Consider the following 18,211-nt stretch of genomic DNA (forward strand, 5'->3'; position numbering starts at 1 on the left):
TCAGACTCCAAAGCTAGTGTTCAAGGCCTGGAACCTGGGACTTTGTCATCAGATGCAGAGTGACATTTACTTGTGTGATGAGGGTTAATGCTGTCCCAAGAAGGAAATCTCTGTCCTGGTGGTATTCTAGTGACAGCAGGCTGCTGGGGAGGTTGTTCATTAACCTGCCCAGCTTTCCCTCTGTAGGTTACACATGAGCAAAGTCCAGAGAGAAAGGGGGACACGTGGTGAGAACACTGGAACAAGGGCGCGCTTCATCCCAAAGCTTGTTTATAGACAGCGAATGTCGGTCAGTAAACAGGTGCCTTTGAGGGTCTAAGATTTATCCTTAACTCACTCTGGATTGGACCGCAGAATAACATCAAGTCCCTGAAGTAATTTTATGATCCTCTGAAATGTGGAATTTCAGTGAGATAGAGAAGAGGATGAGAGGTCTCCTAAGTATAGCCATTGAAGGTATCTTGGGCCACAACTTGTGAAAGTTCTTGTGAAACTAGGGAAGAACTCCCCTGGTAGTCCAGAGGTTAAGAATCCACCTTCCAATGCAGAGGACTTGGGTTTGATCCCTGATCAGAGAACTAAGACCTCACACACCAGGAGGCAACTAAGCCAGCACTGCACAACTGGAGTTACATGCTGCAACCAAGACCCCACACAGCCAAATAAATTTAAAAAAATTTTTTAATAAAATCAGGAAAAGCTTGGGGCTTGCATTAGGGGATCAGAACCCCTGGATGTCTAATGAAATATAAAAAGAACCAGCATGTTAAAGAGCAAACTGACCCCAGCTAGCAAGCTGGGACCAGGGATGTAAATTAAGCCCTTTGCTTCCCTTTTCATTTTTCTGGAGAAGCAAATGATACAATTACTGAGTACACAAACTTTAGGATCAGACACCTAGGTTATAAATCCTAGCTTGAAACCTAGTGTCATATGTGATCCTGGGCTCTGCCTAAATTCTCTGTAACTGTCTGTTTTCTCCCCCAAAAGATCCAACAATGGATTGTATATTTCATATAGTGGTTATAAATATTAAGTGAATTCTATATATTGTTTAATATTTCTTTCATCCTGACCTTTTGGCACCTTTATGAATGTTCCTGTTAAAAATGGGAAGGCAGAAAGGAAGGAAAACTTAGTGGATTTTTTAAGTAATTTTACCAAAAGGACAGGTGATTCTATGGATCTGAAATTGGATCAATAGTTTGAGTTCATTCATTTTCCTTCTAATGTGAAAAAATATTCATGAATTGACTCTGCTTTAATCACAGGGTCTTCACAGAAGATTTGACATGTTACTATGGCCAGCATTTTGCTGACTGCCCACTTGACGCCCAGCTGGGCATCTCACATTGGTGACCATAAATACTTTCTGTATATTATCATTTAGCCCTGGGCTAGATGCTGTGAGGGAGTTTATAATCTGGAAGAAAAGATAAGCCATTTGCCCATTGGAAGTTAACTAAAAATTTTGCAGTGAAAGATGAAAATGAAAATGAGAATACAAAAGGGAACCATGGGCTGGGAAGGGTCTTATCATTGTTCAGTCACTAAATCATGTCTGACTTTGCAGCTCCATGAACTGCAGCACACCAGGCTTCCCTGTCCTTCCCTGTCTCCCAGAGTTTGCTCAAAGACATGTCCATTTAGTAGGTGATGCCATCTAGTCATCTCATCCTTTGTCGCCCCCTTCTCCGCCTGCCCTCAGCCTTTCCCAGCATCAGGGTCTTTTTGAATGAGTCAACTCTTCTCATCAGGTGACTAAAGTATTGGAGCTCCAGCATCAGTCCTTCCAATGAACATTCAGGGTTGATTTCCTCTAGGGTTGACTGGTTTGTTCGCCTTGTCGTCCTGCAGACTCTCAAGAGTCTTCTCCAGCACCACAATTCAGAAGTGTCAGTTCTTCAGCACTCAGCCTTCTTTATGGTCCAGCTCTCACATCCTAATGTTGCTTGTGACCAAACACCAAATCAATAGTTCACATAGTAAGCATGCACAGCTTATGGGCAGATCAAAGCGTGATTGTTGTGAATGACTGACTTATCTAATTGTGTCCTAAAGGATACAGAGGAGTTGGAAGGGCAAAAAGAAAATAAGGAAGGGCATTTGTATGTGTTAAAGGATCCCAACTTATTGAAGGAATGGATTTGCAATAAGTTACTGGTTTTGTTGTCTTAGCACGGTATATTTTTAATTTATTTTTTAACTGGAATATAATTGCCTTACAATATTGTGTTAGTTTCTACTGTTCAACAATATGAATCAGTGTAAGTGTACACGGACTTCCCAGGTGGCACTAGTGGTTAAGAACCCATCTGACAATGCAGGAGACATATAAGATGTGGGTTCGATCCCTGAGTTGGGAAGATCCCCTGCAGGAGGGCATGGTAACCCATTCCAGTGTTGTTGCCTGGAGAATCCCATGGATAGAGGAGCCTAGTGGGCTACAGTCCATAGGATCGCAAAGAGTCAGACACATCTGAAGTAATTTAGCACAAATGCATCCACACACATAAGTATACATATATCACCTCTCTCTCGAGTAAGCACGGTGTTTTCCAATGAGATATTGTGAGGTGATGCTCAAGAATTGTCTGTTCCATGCTCTGCCTGATTCTGGGCCAGATGAAGGCTGAGAGGACATGGTTGGGACTCAGGAGGAAAGATTGAAGGAGAGGCTGCGGCTGATTTAACAGGAGAGGAAGCAAAGCTATTCATCATCACCCCTGGAGGCAGCACAAGTAAGGTGGTACTCAGGATTTAAATTTTAAAAGGCATTTAAACATCCCCACCACTCCTACTTTAATCAGTAATTAAATGCTATTTGCTCGTCTGGTCTCTTGGGCTCACTGACCTGTCTGTGTCTGTTGCCTGAGTCTGAGTTCCAGCTACCTTCCCCTTTTATCTGGAGATAGCAGGACCCTTCCGCTGGTCACCTCACCAGTCTCTCTTGTCCCACTCTCCCAAACCATTCTCTCTTTTCTGAGCTGTCTTTAGTAAAAGCAAACCGGGGCATGGCTGTTTTGTTCCTTAAAGCCCTTCAATAGTTTACTATTGTTCTTAGAACAAATCTCAGACTTTTTAATGTGTCTCCCCAGCCTTGCATCGTGAGCCCTTTCATCCCAGCCCTCATCATGTGTCCATTGCCGAGGCTGTGTTTTGCAGCTGTGTGGCCATGCTTTCTCTCATTTCAGGAAGTTCCCCTGTTCTATTCCTTTTGACAGGAATATAGTACAATCTTTCATGCATCCAAGATCACTTCTTTAGGGAAAACTCTCCTGACCCCTATACTATGTTGGGTTCCCCATTAGGTCCTGGAGAGATACAGTATCTCTCACTTGTAATTATTCTTTATCTTCTTTCCAAAAGACACTTAGGGTACAACTGGTGAACAGAACAGGAGGAATCATGAAACTTATATCCTGGTCACTGGAGGAAGATGATAAACATAATGAATAAATAAATTATGGTATGTTATATATATATAAAAGAATAGAGTAAGAAGGATGAAATGAGGGAGGCGGGGTGCAATATTGGAAAGAATGGTCAGCGTATTTCCATGCCATATGCAAATTAACTCAAGAAATGTTGTAGTGTTAAATGTAAAAGTTAAGACTATAACTCTGCATAAAGCCTGGCATGTGTTAGTAAGTTCTCAAAGCATATTTATCAAGGAGACTAGCAGACAATATTAGCACTGTTATTATACTCATTCAAATTCTAAGTCTGGGTCAGGCATAGAATATGTGCAGCCTTCTCCTGGTTGCATAGCAGGCAAACCAAGGCTTACACCAAGGTTGTCTAATCCTTCTCTGAAATCTCCTGTGGTGAAAGGGGATTCCTTTTAATGCTTTTTTCTGTCTCCTGAGAGACCCTAACAGAGTCCAACAGAATTAATTAGTTACCCTGTCATGAGGGCATAGGGACTTCTTTGCAGTGATTTCTGAGGGCACCTGAAGATTGAGCAGGCCTAATGACAAAAACAGAATCATTCTGTTCCAGAGAGTTGATGTGCAGATAGATTGGATATCTGAACTCCTGGATGTTTCTGTCACTTTCTGTCTCTCTCACACACACATGCACACATGCTCTTTCTCTCCTTGTCTTCTCAACAACAAACAGCTTGGCTCCTGGGCAACTTAGCTTTAAATTGGAAAGTGCAGCCTTGCTTGGCAGAACAACAGTATCACAGCCTCCCCGTGGCTCAGAACAGCTTGTGACACATCCCTGCAGGCAAGACCGTAAAGGGCTGTCTAATGTCCTGGAACCACCACCCCCAAAAGGGCTCTCCTGTGCAGCTTCTTTAGAATGCTGGTTTACGGGGCATATCTTCTCTTCCCCAGCAGTTTCTCATGCTGGACTTGAACTTTTTGCTTCTTTCCTCTCTGTTTAATTAGTGATCTCATCTCTTCGATCATTAGAAACCCACAGTGGCCCTGGAGATGGGAATCAGAACCAAATTCAAAGGGAAATGCAGGAACCAATGACTTGGAAGTCTGAAAAAGCACTCTAGTCCCTCTGACCTTAATAAAATAATGCATTCCCTTCTTGGCCACTTTACAGAGGCCCCAGTTCAAACAGGCACTCCTATTTACCTCTCCTCCCTGTGTACCTCAAAATTGTTTTTTTAAAGACTAGATTGAAACAGTTCTTGCATGGTTCTGATTATGTCTTACTTAGATGATAGTGGCCACTCTTTCGTTGTTGTTGTTCAGTTACTAAGTCATATCTGACTCTTTGCGACCCCATGGACTGCAGCATGCCAAGGTCTTCTGTCCTACACTATCTCCTGAAGTTTGCTGAGATTCATGTCCATTGAACTGGTCATGCTATCTAACCATTTATCTCATCCTCTGCTGCTCCCTTCTCCTTGTGCCTTCAATCTTTCCCATCATCAGGGTGTTTTCCAATGAATTGGCTCTTTGCATCAGGTGCCAAAATATCGGAGCTTCAGCCTCAGTCCCTCCAATTAATATCCAGGGTTGATATCCTTTAGGATTGCTTAGTTTGATCTCCTTGAAGTCCAAGGGACTCTCAAGAGTCTTTTCTAGCCCCACAATTCAAAACCATCAATTCTTTGGTGCTCAGCCTTCTTAATTGTCCAACTCCCACAACCGTATATGACTACTGGAAAAACTGTAGCCTTCATAAGTCTTGCTGACTCCAGTGTTCACCCACCATCACCTATCTTATATTCTGTAAACAAAAGCCAATGAAATGAGCCTAAACTCCTTAGCTTGCATTGGACAATCCAGTGCCAGTCTTCTAGAGATAGAAGAAACTTGCCTAACCATAACTCCATGTCATAGATATGGTCTGGGCTATTCTACTCCATCCTTTGCCCCTACCAGTCCTAACACCTAGAAATTCATCTGTCTCCTGAGCATGTTCATAACTTCCTGTCCTCATCAGTTCACCTCAGATATCTTGCATGGAAACATTCTCTCCTTTCTATGAATTTTCATCATTTATATCATTTTATAAGTAGACTCTGCACTAGACTGCATTTGCATTCTTAACTAGGTTGTAAGCGACTGGCTGGCAATGTCTGTTTTACCCATATTTGCATTATTCAAAGCCTAAGACTTTGTACCTAGTAGATACTTAATAAAGCCTCATTGGTAAGTGAATGGACAAAATGGCATCTTTTCTCGATGTTTGTCTTCAAAATAGTTTAGTAAAAGGTGTTATGGTATTAGGTACATCAGAGCCTTTCTAAAATACAGTCCATTTTAGAACAAGCATAGTGCAAGTGATGGTAAGTCTGATCGATGGGCAGTTTTCTCTGGAATGATGTGAGAGACCACAATAAAAACAGTCTTTACCTTTAATATAGTCAGTCCTATAACAGATTATAACATCGTTACAAATTTCGTTAACTTCAATTGCTTTTGAAATTATATTTGAAATTTAATAACTAGAGCCAGATGCAGGAGAATATAAATACATTCAGTTCCCGACTTAATATGGTTGGATTTAATACTTTTCAACTCTGTAATGGTGTGAAAGCCATTCAGCAGAAAGACTGAAGATCAAACTGTGATCTTTCCCAGGGCTAGCAAATGAGGTATAGTGTCTCCTGATGCTGGGCAAGATCCTGAGCTGCATGCAGCTCCCAGTTTGCCATATGATCTCAAGGATAAACAAATGATACATTTACAACCAGTTTGTACCCATACAACCATTTTCTTTTCCAAACACAGTACAGTATTCAGTAAATTACCTGAGATAGTCAGTACTTGATTGTAAAGCAGGCTTTGTGTTAGATGACTGCTGACTAGCTGTAAGTGTTCTGTAGGCTAGGCTAAGCTGTTTGGTAAGTTAATGTGAATTAAATGCATTTTCTACTTAGGCTATTTTCGGTTAATGATGGTTCTATCAGGATGTAATTCCACCATAAATCAAGGAAGACCTGTGCCTAATTATATTTGAAAATCATATTCACTACTTTATAAGAGCAATTCAGCATGTTCCCTACCTCTTCTCTCCAGAATTTAAGCTGTGAGCACAACATTTGCCTGGAATTTTCCCTATCTTTAAGCCTTTCTGAGGGGGAAGGGTGTGTGTCTGTGTGTCCATCCCAGCCTCTGTGTGTGTGCACACACACACACACACACACACATGCATGCATACTTCTGGTTCTTGCTCCCATGCTTCAAGGTTTCAGTTTAACTGAGCTTCAAAACTTCATTTCCTTCTAGCCTTTGACTTGATTGAAAGAAACATTAACTTCTGCTTTCCCCCAGCTATTTTTTTTTTCTTTTTCCTGGTGGAAAATTAGGGGTAAACAGTATCAACTGAATTGAATTGAAAAAGAAAACTAGGGAATGGCCTTCTGATCTGGCCACTGTCTTGCTATCTGTTGAGCAGTTGTTCTGGTGGTGGCCCATCAGATGGCCCTGGGTCCTTGTTCTCATCAGCAAGCTTGACATTTGCAAGCTCTCTGCTTTCCTCCAGCTGTCTCAGGTCGCATGCTAAGCTTTGTGGTCTGAATCATGCTTGTGCTCTTTGTTTTTAGATCAGTCTGTAACGAAGTTGGCTTACTTTTGGATAGATTTGGATTCTTTTTTTCCAATTTAAACTTTTAGCTTGAAGGAGTGTACCTTTTAATGCAGCCATCTGAAGCAGTTTTGTTTCTTAATACTCAAAAGGACCAGAGGTAGAATCCAGTGTAATGATTTCTCCTTTCAATTTTACATTTTTAAATTGTTCTGGTTTATGTTTTGATTTCTAGGACTTTCAGATACTTTATTCTTCATTGTTCTTTGGACCCAAGATATAGCAGGTCTTAGCTAGTTGAGGTGGGTCAAAGGGCTTGACCCAAGACCTATTTTAGTACTATACTGTTGAGTTCATGCAGGACCTGGAAAGGACTGACCAAGACCCAGATGAGGACTGGGTCAGGAGTTAAGGAGTGGACCCAGGGCAAATGTGAAATCAAACAACAGAGCTGAGAGGCTTAGGCACACTGTTAGTGTCAACTTTTATTGTACATCTACTATGTGCCTGGTCTATGCAAATTACTGAAGTTACAGTGCTAAGCAAGGCAAACATTCCTAGAAAAGAGATATTAGGCAGTTACACAGTACATACTCTGAGGAAGCATGATAGTGTTTAATAGAACTGAACCAGTCAAGGCAACTAAGGAAACTTTCCCATTGAGAATGGTGTTTAACTGCAAATTCGAAGGTGGGGCAAATAATGGAGGAGAAAAAATTCTCCATGCTGTAGTGCATGAGAAAGTCCAGAGGTGAGAAAGAGCTTAGCATGTTGCAGAAACTGAGTGAGTGACTGGAGTACCGGGAGGCTGGGGATGGGCATGAGAAGATTGTTACAAAATGAGACTAGAAAGATTTAACATAGTCAAAAAAATTTAACAAGCTCAGTCATTAGCCAGGCCATCTTCTGCCTCAGTCGTGAGAGGTCCATCATTGGTACTCCTAGGTGTCAAGTCATCCTCTGGTAGCAAGGGGCAGTGGCTGTCTTGCAGACTATCCACTCAGGACTAGGGCTAAAGTGTGAGCCAGGTGTAACTTGCAGGTTCAAAGGACTCACCTAGATAAATGGGCATCTGAGTCCTAGTTACTGGTTGAAGTTCAGACAGGAGTGTGCAGGCAGACCTGAAAAGAGATTGAGGTATGAGAGAGATTCATCAGGTTTAAGCAGTGGGAACATGCTTAATGCCTGGTCATACAGACCTGGCCAATGTTGTATGGGAGCCCAGAGGGAACCTGGAATTATCCCCGGGTCTGAGAAGCCACTCAAGACCAACCTGGGGCCCTGGCATGCTCACAGGACACCCCCCCTTCAAGTTTTTATTTTGTAAAGATTTGACTGAATTCTAGAGTTCCCTGTGTTGTAGGTCTCATGTTCTTTGTATCTCTGCCTTATGCTGGGCTAGCTCAAGGGCTGGACCATGGATCCAGCTGTGAGACACTGTGGAAGGGAGATACTGGACAAAGAAAGAGGGTGTCAGTGCTATTCCCCTTAATGTAGGGTTTTCACTTTGCCACTTTTCACAAGCTTTGAAAAGCATCTCTAAAATTGAACAGAGTACAGCATTTCTCTTCAGTCTAAGTAATACAGTCTTAAATCCCACATCATCTTGTGATGAAATCTCTTTTACACTCATCTACAATCTCATTTGACTTGTTCCTATCTCTTAATGTCTTAGTTGCTTTCAAAAAATAAAGAAAGAAAACATAGTTGGGTTTTCCAGCTTTGAGAAATTAAATACCTACTGAGATGCTGGTTGGAGATAATGTACTGAATAGAAATGATCCAGAACAGTGAGGGGCAGCTCAGAGGCACCAGGGAATTTAATGCCTATTTAACATGTGTTAAAGATGAGCTGGATTAGGGGATTCTGGCTCATCCTTAGCACAGGAGAACAAAGTGAAATGGAACTCGCACAACTCATTTTTTGCCTTTTAATTTTCCCTTTTCTACTCTAATCCCCTCTGCCGTACCTCTAATTAAGATGTAGATCATGTAGAAAAAAGTCCTATTTTTCCCCTTGCTAGACATAATCTCATTTCAATCCTACATCAACCCAATTTCGAATAAATCCTAGAAAGTTTCACCACATTGAGTGTTGTAAAACTCACGTCAGAGGTTCCTTTGGTGTGACCTGAGTCATGGATATTCTTGCTTTTGGGGCCCCCTGACACTGGGGAAAAGCATGTCATTCAGTGGCCCAGAATCTAGGTAAATTTTCAGTATCCTGTAACAAAGAAAAAAAAAACTCTGTAAGGAATACTTGTGGCCCTTGGATAAGGAATGTTTTCATATCTGAGTTATTAGTTAACCCTAATTGAAGTCTTCGACCTTCTCTCTGATGAGTTAGGTGTCTTTTCATTTGGGTTGGTGGGAACAGGAAGTATTCTTGGCCTTGTGTGAGCCCCGATGATAATTTCACTCTAATCCTTTTGAATGGTTTCCCTCCCGGCCTTAGCTAGTTTCTCCCGTGCTCATTAGTACTCTGCCAAAGATTCACAGAGACCCCCAACCTTTTTGGCACCAGGGATAGATTTCATGGAAGACAGTTTTTCCACGGACTGGGGGTTGGAGGGTGTGGTTTCAAGATGATTTAAACACATTGCATTTATTATGCACTTTTTTTTACTATACCTCAGATCACCAGGCATTAGATTCTGGAGGTTGGGGACCCCTGCGCCTAGGGGACCCTCAGCAGGGCAACCCAGCTCTCTCTCTGCAGAACCCTCCTCTCTGGTCCTCTACCTTATGAACTCCAGTCACTTGGGCCTCCCCCACATTCCCAGTGCTGTCTGCTCAGCTCAGGGAGACCATGGGCCATTCTGGGTTTTCCTCTCTGTGCCCTGGGCTGGAGACGCTCTCCAGGCAGTAAGGAGGGCAATTGCGGGGCTTGCCTCTGTTTGTTCCCATCTTTCAGGGATCACTGCCCTTCATTGCCTCACAGCCAATGCCTTGAATACCATCGGCTCATTTATTTTGTCTCTATTTTTCAGTTGTGCCAGGCATGAAATCCAGTCTTAGTTACTTTCGCTTGGTTGAAAGCAGAATCCCTCCAGGGCTATTTTAAGGTTGTTTAAGCTTGTTTTTGACACTCACTTTTTGAGACCTCACTCCATACAAAGAGAAACACATAATGAGTGATCTGACAGTACATTTTTATTTTGTGGCAAAATGAAAATATTTTTATGATTTTTCTTTGGAAGTTATTTTTCTGAGTCACTAATTTTACAATTAAAGGTTCTTTGCAAAGGAATTTTTAGAATTAAGGATTTTTGCCTATAAATCACTTTCAGATTGTTAACACTAAACTGAGTAATGAAATTGCAAGAATTTTACATTTTTAGGTATACATGTACATATCCATTGGATTTTACAGAGCTTTGGTGCCTTTTTTGTTTATTTCTTATATATTCTCATAGACTGTTAAATAACTCATCAGTCCCAGGATTTGGGCCTAAAGGTCTCAATGTATAAAACAGTCCTGCTTTCTTTAGAGGTTCAAAGTGGTAGTAATACCACATACAATAGCTTTATTATCGCTCCAGTCATGGTCTCTGACATAAGATGCCCTTTGTTTCCCCCAAATGCTGATAAGACATCTCAACAATTTTCGTATTTCCCTCTGTTAGGTACCAAGCAGGAATAGGTTTGTCCCCTTGTGCTAAAATGTGGCCTTTATCCTTAGTGAAGCAAGTTCTTCATCAGCTCAGAAATTCTAATATCCTAGGGCCTCTGCTTTCAATCCTTTAAAATTAATGGTTCTCCCCCAGGTCTGTCTCCATCCCCTGCTCCCTCCCACCTTGGAGGGGAATAACTAGCAATGTCTAGAGGCATTTTTAGTTGTTGCAATATTTGAAGAGGAGGGTAGAGGCCAGGGATTTAACTAAACACCTAATGATGCTCAGGGCAGCCCCTCACAACAAGAATTATGAAGCCCACAGTATCAACAGTGAGGGGGTTGAGAAACATTGTCCTGAATCAGTGTGGCCTCAGAGTGCAGAATTCTTGGGGCTACTCATAAAAATACCTTTTTGGTGACCTTGTTATTACCTATTTGTTTTTTAGACTTTTGTTTTAGTAAACTCAATTAATTCATATCATCCTAACTTTGAAGGGAATCACCATGGCATTTTAAGCAAAATTAGCTTAAAATATTCTGTATAAAAAGAGCAAGATCTAGCATCCCTAAAATCATAGACTCTGGGCTGCTGAGAAGAACCTCAGGCTGTGACTTTGCCCACTGAAAATATTGGATTCACACCAAGGCTGGGCAGAAGCTCCACTGAATCATGGGAACTCTTTCTCAAGGGCATTTTTGTTCCTTGCTGTTGATACTTCATTTGACTGGTCAACTGGAGCTAACTTTGCATAACATAGAAATCGGTGAGGTTTATCCTCATCTATCTATGACTGTGCTCCATCCATAGCAATTCTGAGTCTCACTGAAACAGATTCTTTATAATCAGCCATTATTTGTGCATTTGTCCTGGGTTGACTAAGAATTGTTACACTTCTCATGAGCAAAAGGGAATTACATGGAAAATCCAGTGGAAACACATGAGATGTCATTAACTCCTTGATTGAACAGTTCTGATTTATAATGTACTTACTGCCTAGAGATGAAGAGCTCTGAATTAATTAGTAGGAAACAGTAGTCCGTCAATATTCTCCTTTTATCTCCATGCTCCTATCTGATATAGAAATGGACCAACCTTGTATTTCTTATCCTTGAGGTCTTCTAACTTCTGAGTTTGTGCATAAAATTCTACATGTATATAAACAAATTTTGGTAGCACCTTGAATGTTTTCATACATTTGAGCTGCTGGTGATGTTTTTAGCTTTGCAAACATATGTTAAGTCAACTTATATCTTTGAAGCCTTAGCTCTTGCTGTTAAAAATACTTCATTTGTCCTCCTCCGATAGGGGAGCAGCTACCTTTATTTTAAACAACTTAAATAGCCTTCTCCTCTAAGAAACTTTTCCTTAACTTTCTCCCAGCGAGGACTATCTCATTACTTTTGTGGACTCTAGGCAATTTTGCCTTTGTGGACCCCTTTCTCTATTAAAATTAAAATTTATATTTTACAGTTGAATTGGTGTAAAACTGAATTTAATAATACGTTAAATATTTTTGTACCTAACCTAAACATTTATTATCTTAAAAGAAATTAAAACATTTTCATAGGCTCCTAAAAGTATTGTGGGTCCCAAACAGTGAATCTACTATGCCAACTGGATAACTCCCTGACCTCCAGAATTAGAATTGGTCATCCATGCTGCCGTTATCCCTCTTATAACTGATTGGAAAATATACAAACAAGTATAACAGCCTTTTCTTGATGACTATTAGCCCCTTAAATACAGAGTGTATGGCTAATTCATTACTTCTAGTTGTGCCTAATGGGATACCCGGCATGAATCAGGGACTCACAAATAAACAAACAAATGTTGCTATTCTGATATTTTGAAACCTTGGGCACAAAAAGACTCAAATTCATGAGAACACAGCAGGGCTAAGCTACATGAGAACTTTGGTCCCTACTGTTGTGGTGCTCCTTTAAAGACTTCTAACGACTTCTTCTGAAAGGATGGAGTAAGATGTATTTTCCCCATTCCTCCCACTAAATCAACCAAAAATCTTGAATGTTACATGTAAACAGACAAAGCTCCGAGGAAGGAAAGGTGGACTGGTGGAGGCTTCACACAAGAACCAGCACAATATTGAGTTCTCAGGATTTCTTTTTGCCTCGTATCTCAGACTGGATATCAGAGAAGCTGGCACACAGGGATACTGGTACTCTCAGATGAAACAGCCCCAAGAAAAGCTGCTGCTTTCCTAGCCAAAGCACTGGGAAAAGGGCAGCCTGGTGGTGCAGAAAACTTTTAGAAAATAACCCTTTGACTATATCCAAAACCACAGAGAAAAACTGCAGTCCTACCTCTGTCTCTATCGGCAAAGGCTATGCAGAGACCCTGGACTTCTGCCCCTGTCAGGCTACAAGGATACTCCTCCAAACTTCCGCTGGGTTATATCAGAGAAGGCCAACTGGGAGCCAAGACTTTAATTCATGCTGGCCAATAACGAGTAGGCCCCCACCCCTGTTCCACAGTGTCGGTGGAGGCTGTGTAGGGAGCATTAAAGAGGTACCTAACCTTGTGACCAACCTAGACAGCATATTAAAAAGCAGAGACATTACTTTGCCAACAAAGGTCCATCTAGTCAAGGCTATGGTTTTTCCAGTGGTCATGTATGGATGTGAGAGTTGGACTGTGAAGAAATCTGAGCGCAGAAGAATTGATGCTTTTGAACTGCAGTATTAGAGAAGACTCTTGAGAGTCCCTTGGACTGCAAGGAGATCCAACCAGTCCATCCTAAAGGAGATCAGTCCTGGGTGTTCATTGGAAGGACTGATGCTGAAGCTGAAACTCCAATACTTTGGCCACCTGATGTGAAGAGTTGACTCATTGGAAAAGACCCTGATGCTGGGAGGGACTGGGGGCAGGAGGAGAAGGGGACGACAGAGGATGAGATGGCTGGATGGCATCACTGATGCGATGGGCATGAGTTTGAGTAAACTCTGGGAGTTGGTGATGGACAGGGAGGCCTGGTGTGCTGCGGTTCATGGGGTCACAAAGAGTCGGACATGACTGAGCGACTGAACTGAACCCCCTCCCAGCCCTAGTGGTATCCGTGGGCCTTACTGAGGAGCCTGAACTCTCCTGTTACCTAGTAAAAGGGGCCACTCACCAGCTAGCTATCACGGGGGGCCAGGTAGAGAACCTGGACTTCTACCTTCACATGGCAGTAACAAGGGGACATTCCCTGCATCTACTGGAGGAGTGTCAGAGGAGGTATAAAAAGACATAGGCTTTCAACAGGATCTTTAGTCTTACAATATAACAACCAAGGTCAATAAAAAATCACTCTGCATGCCAAGAACCCGGAAGACGGCAAACTGTATAAGAACAGATCATTAACAGACACCTAAAACAAGATGATATAGAATTGTCTGACAGAAATTTAAGTGGCCATCATAAAAATGCTTTAATAAGTAACTGTAGACATGCTTGAAACAAATGAAAAAATAGTCTCAGCCAAGAAAGACTTTCAGCAAAGGGATAGAAAATAGAAAAATCAGATGGAAATTTTAGAATTAAGAAATATAACAGCTAAAACTCAGTGGATGGACTTGGCTCAGCACCATATGGGGATGATAGAGGAAAGAATCAGTGAGTTTGAGAACAGAATAGGAGAAAATACCCCATCTGAACAACAGAAAGTAGACTGGGGTGGGGATGGGGTAATAAAAGTCTCATGGACATGATGGATGGACTGCAACAAAAAGTCTAATATTCATGTCACTGGAGTCCCAGAAGGAGATGAGAGAGTAGGTTAAAAAAGTATTCCAGGAATAATGGCTGAAAATTTTCCCAGACTTGGGAAAAACCTAAACTGATAGATTTAAGTATTAAGAAATTTCTTAGCAGGATAAACCTAAAGGAATCCATACCAAGGCACATTAATAGTCAGAAGACAAAATATATTCTGGTAAGAGACTTGTGTCCAGAATATACAAAGAATGCTTTTATTTTGAAAATATCCAAATGTTTTGTATTTTATGATTCGGTTATTTTACAAAAGAAGATAGAATAATGGGCAATAAGCACCTAAAAGGATGTTCAATATCATTTGTTATTTACAAAATGAAAACCACAATGAGATATTATCCCACATCCACTATAATGACTATGAGAAATGAAAATAAACACAGCATGTTCTTAGCATCACTGGATAATTATAATATCGGATACAACCTTATGTTGGATACAGCAAAAAATTAGAAACAGCCTACATTTCCACCCATTGGTAAAGGTTCTATATCCATACAATGGAATAGATTCAGTAATAAAAAGGAAAAATTACTGATGTGTGCCCTATGACATGAATAAACTTCAAAAACATGCTTTTGTTTTGTATAAGAATCCGGATCAAGAGACCACACATTATATGATTCTATTTATTTGAAATATCCAGAAAAAGCAGATCTGTAGAGACAGGGAGTTAGATTAGTGACTAGCTGGGCTGGAGAGGGGTGAGTGAGGTGATGATGGGAATGAGAATTCTTTGGGGGTGAAGGAAAAAGTGCTAAAATTGTTTTGTGTTTATCATTGTACAACTTGGTAAATTTACTAAAATATTGAATTGTACACTTGAAATGGGTGAATTATATGTGAAAGTAACCTCATAGTTACTAATTATGTATAATACACATACATAGATACATATGTGTGTGTATATATGTGTGTGTGCATATGTTTAGTCTTCATACATGTATAAAAAGCTAGGTTGTGTTTTGAACCAGAAGAGTGAAGAGAAAGGTGAATTTTATGTGATATCCCAAAGGTTGTGTTGTATTCTCCATTTCATTGCTATTTTTTATGAATTGTATGGAGAGGCCATCTAAAATACTGGGTGTGTCTGATGCCTTTATTTTTCTGGTGCCCCTACCTACTTCAAGGTGATTAAAAACTTAATTTACTTTTCAGATATAAGGCACTATGTTTAGTTGATGCTAACAGTAGGACTCATCTAAATCATAAATACCAACATATCACACCATTATTGATTGGCTATACTCCAATATAAAATAAAAAGTTAAAAAAATCATAAATAGTGATAAATGAATTCTAAGATACTTGGGTTAAGTAAGGGTAAAATGAAACCAATCATTGAGTTGCCAAACCAACTCAAATGTGTTTTACTTATGAGTTTCTTTCTAATTGTAAAAAATATTATTTATTCCTAAATTATGAAATAGAATGGTGAAATAAAAGATTTATTATGAGTATTTTATAACAGATAATATCCAATAGAAAATTTTAAACTGCCAATAATTTAAGCACTGTAACTGATGTGGACTTAATATCGCACATAATGTTAAATTTGATCAGACAAGGTTTTAGTCAACAATTGAAAGCTGGTTTTTCATAAAGAGAAAGAAATGTTTTTTAAAGTTTTATCTTGGAAAAAAATAAGAATGGGCAGAAAGACAGAGTTAAGTTAAAAAACATTCATTCATGACCTTTAAGAAAAAATGCAGTTGGCCAGTTGCATGGGCCAGCAGTCTCTGTACCACTTTTCTTACCACAGTCCATAAGAACTATTGGGAAGTCTGACACAGAAACAGAACAAACAAAAAATAATTCCCAGGAGCAGTTACCTGAAACATACTCAGTATTGCTTTGAATAGAGAATGAAAGGTTTAGTGGAAAATTCTTTTTATTGGGCCATGGAAGTTTCAGAAAAGCCTAGAATCTCTATTTTGTGTTGTTATTAAGAAGAACCAAAATTAACGGATCTTCTAATACACGACTATTTTCAGTTTAAAGTAGGACAGAAGAGTTCTAACAAATATTTAAAATTATCTGCTGTTGCCCAACTACACCATTCTTATAGGAGAATGTTTATGGTGTCAATGTTTTGTGTTTACAATATACACACACACAGAAAGAGAGAGACATGGCTGAGGGAACCCAGTGAGAGGGACCAGTGATGTATTAAATCCAAAGTAGTGAAAGGCACTGTAGTCAAGGGAGCAAGGGCAAAGAGGGGTCAAGAAAGGAAGTCAGGGATTAGTGCCTCAGTCCTAAATGTCAGCTCCAGAGCAAGAGGCAGAGGCAAAAACGAACAAATCCTTAGACTGCAAACTGCAAGGGTCATGCACAGAAGAGATTCACGCAGAATGGACAGAAACAAATGTGTTGTAGCAAAAATTGCATTTGTGGCATGAGCACAATCTACTGGGTTCAGCATTGTGCAGCACCAGGCAGTTAAAATTCTGTTCACTAGATCTGTGTGCGCAGGGGCTCCCTGCTTGGTCATTGAGGCTCAGAGACTGTTTATGGTTAGTAAACCTTAGTTTCTTTTCTCTGGACTTATTATTAATCTGATTTAACTGTGCTGTAGATCAGTATTTGGCCTTGTTTGTACACAGCTTGCTTATCTAGACGGTAGCTGATATTTTTATGTGCATACCTGAGGGACTTCTAAACATATGGTTCTTACACCATGCCATCTATTTCTGTTTCAGCCTGGACAGTTTTAGACGGCACAGCCTTGCTACATGTAAGAAATGGCTGTAGGAAACAACACTCAACGAAGTTATTCCATCATCCCGTGTTTTATATTTGTTGAGGTAGGTGTATTTATTTACCTTTACAGAAAAACTGGAATAATTGTAGCAGTTTTTATGCTGAGAACTTGGATTATTTTATAGAATTATTTAATCGTATGATTGATAATGAAATTTTTATAGCAGAAACATTGGTAAAGAATAAGTTATGCAATGTGTTTCTTAAATAGGAAGGCATAGAACAAGAAGATTCATCTTTGGGGTCCAAAATAATTGTGTCTTACTAGACTTCTTTTGTTTTCAGTGGTGATTTGAATATATTATGAATTATGAATGCAGCATTTTGATTAAATTGTTTCTTTAAAAAATCAATATCATATTTCAAGAATTCAATAAGCAAGGTTTATAGATGATGTTAATGACCTTTGGCCTTGGATCCAATATAAAGAAGAAAATTTCTTAGAGTTAACTATCTTCACTGGGCATATTTGTTTTACTGGGATATTGAGAACTTATATAGTGTGGAATTTCTTTGGGTTTTAAATGGTTTTATTGAGATGCCCCAACTTTGTGCCAGCAAAGAATTTCTCCAGCATCTTTTGGTTAAACTTCTTGGCATCCTTCCCCCACTGTACCTCCCTTTCCATAATGTTTGCTATAGAAGAGACAAAGACATGAAAATTTTAGGTAATTTGGAATAATATGATGAAAAAAAAGCTACTCCAGATTTTCACAAAATAAGGTATTGATTTGCCAGAGATGATATTATTGGGCATCTAACACATTAGTTTTTATCCAGAAAATTGTGTTTAAAATATGATGATGTGAAGAGTTGAAAAGTAAATGTCCTGAGTTTCCTTTCTGGTAACAGCTTGTATAGTCTCTCCATCCTAAGGATCGGCTGTAGCATGTTCTTACATAATCAGGCAGGGGACCTTTTTGGCTCTGAGTATGGGAGGAATATGCATGTTGATCCATTTTATCACCTGTATCACTTGAGTTAAACCATTACTGATGCTAGCAAAAATGTACTTTCAGTGCATGTGTAGTTTAAACATAGCCTATGAATCAATGAAATGT

General features: G+C 39.9%; 1 protein-coding gene across 3 annotated transcripts in view; it reads left to right on the forward strand.

Annotated features, from left to right (window-relative positions):
* PLPPR1 (phospholipid phosphatase related 1) overlaps positions 1-18,211 on the forward strand; it is a 183,050-nt gene that overhangs the window by 25,231 nt on the left and 139,608 nt on the right. For 2 of the 3 annotated variants that reach the window (XM_065947184.1, XM_065947188.1), the window contains exon 2: positions 17,090-17,194. In XM_065947184.1, the coding sequence (XP_065803256.1) occupies positions 17,132-17,194 (63 nt within the window). In that variant the 5' untranslated portion in view covers positions 17,090-17,131. Of the gene's footprint in view, positions 1-16,834; positions 16,904-17,089; positions 17,195-18,211 lie in introns of those variants that run through there. The other variant, XM_065947187.1, reaches the window with a different exon arrangement.

Source organism: Muntiacus reevesi, chromosome 10 (assembly GCF_963930625.1).
Source record: "Muntiacus reevesi chromosome 10, mMunRee1.1, whole genome shotgun sequence".
Taxonomy (NCBI): Eukaryota; Metazoa; Chordata; class Mammalia; order Artiodactyla; family Cervidae; genus Muntiacus; species Muntiacus reevesi.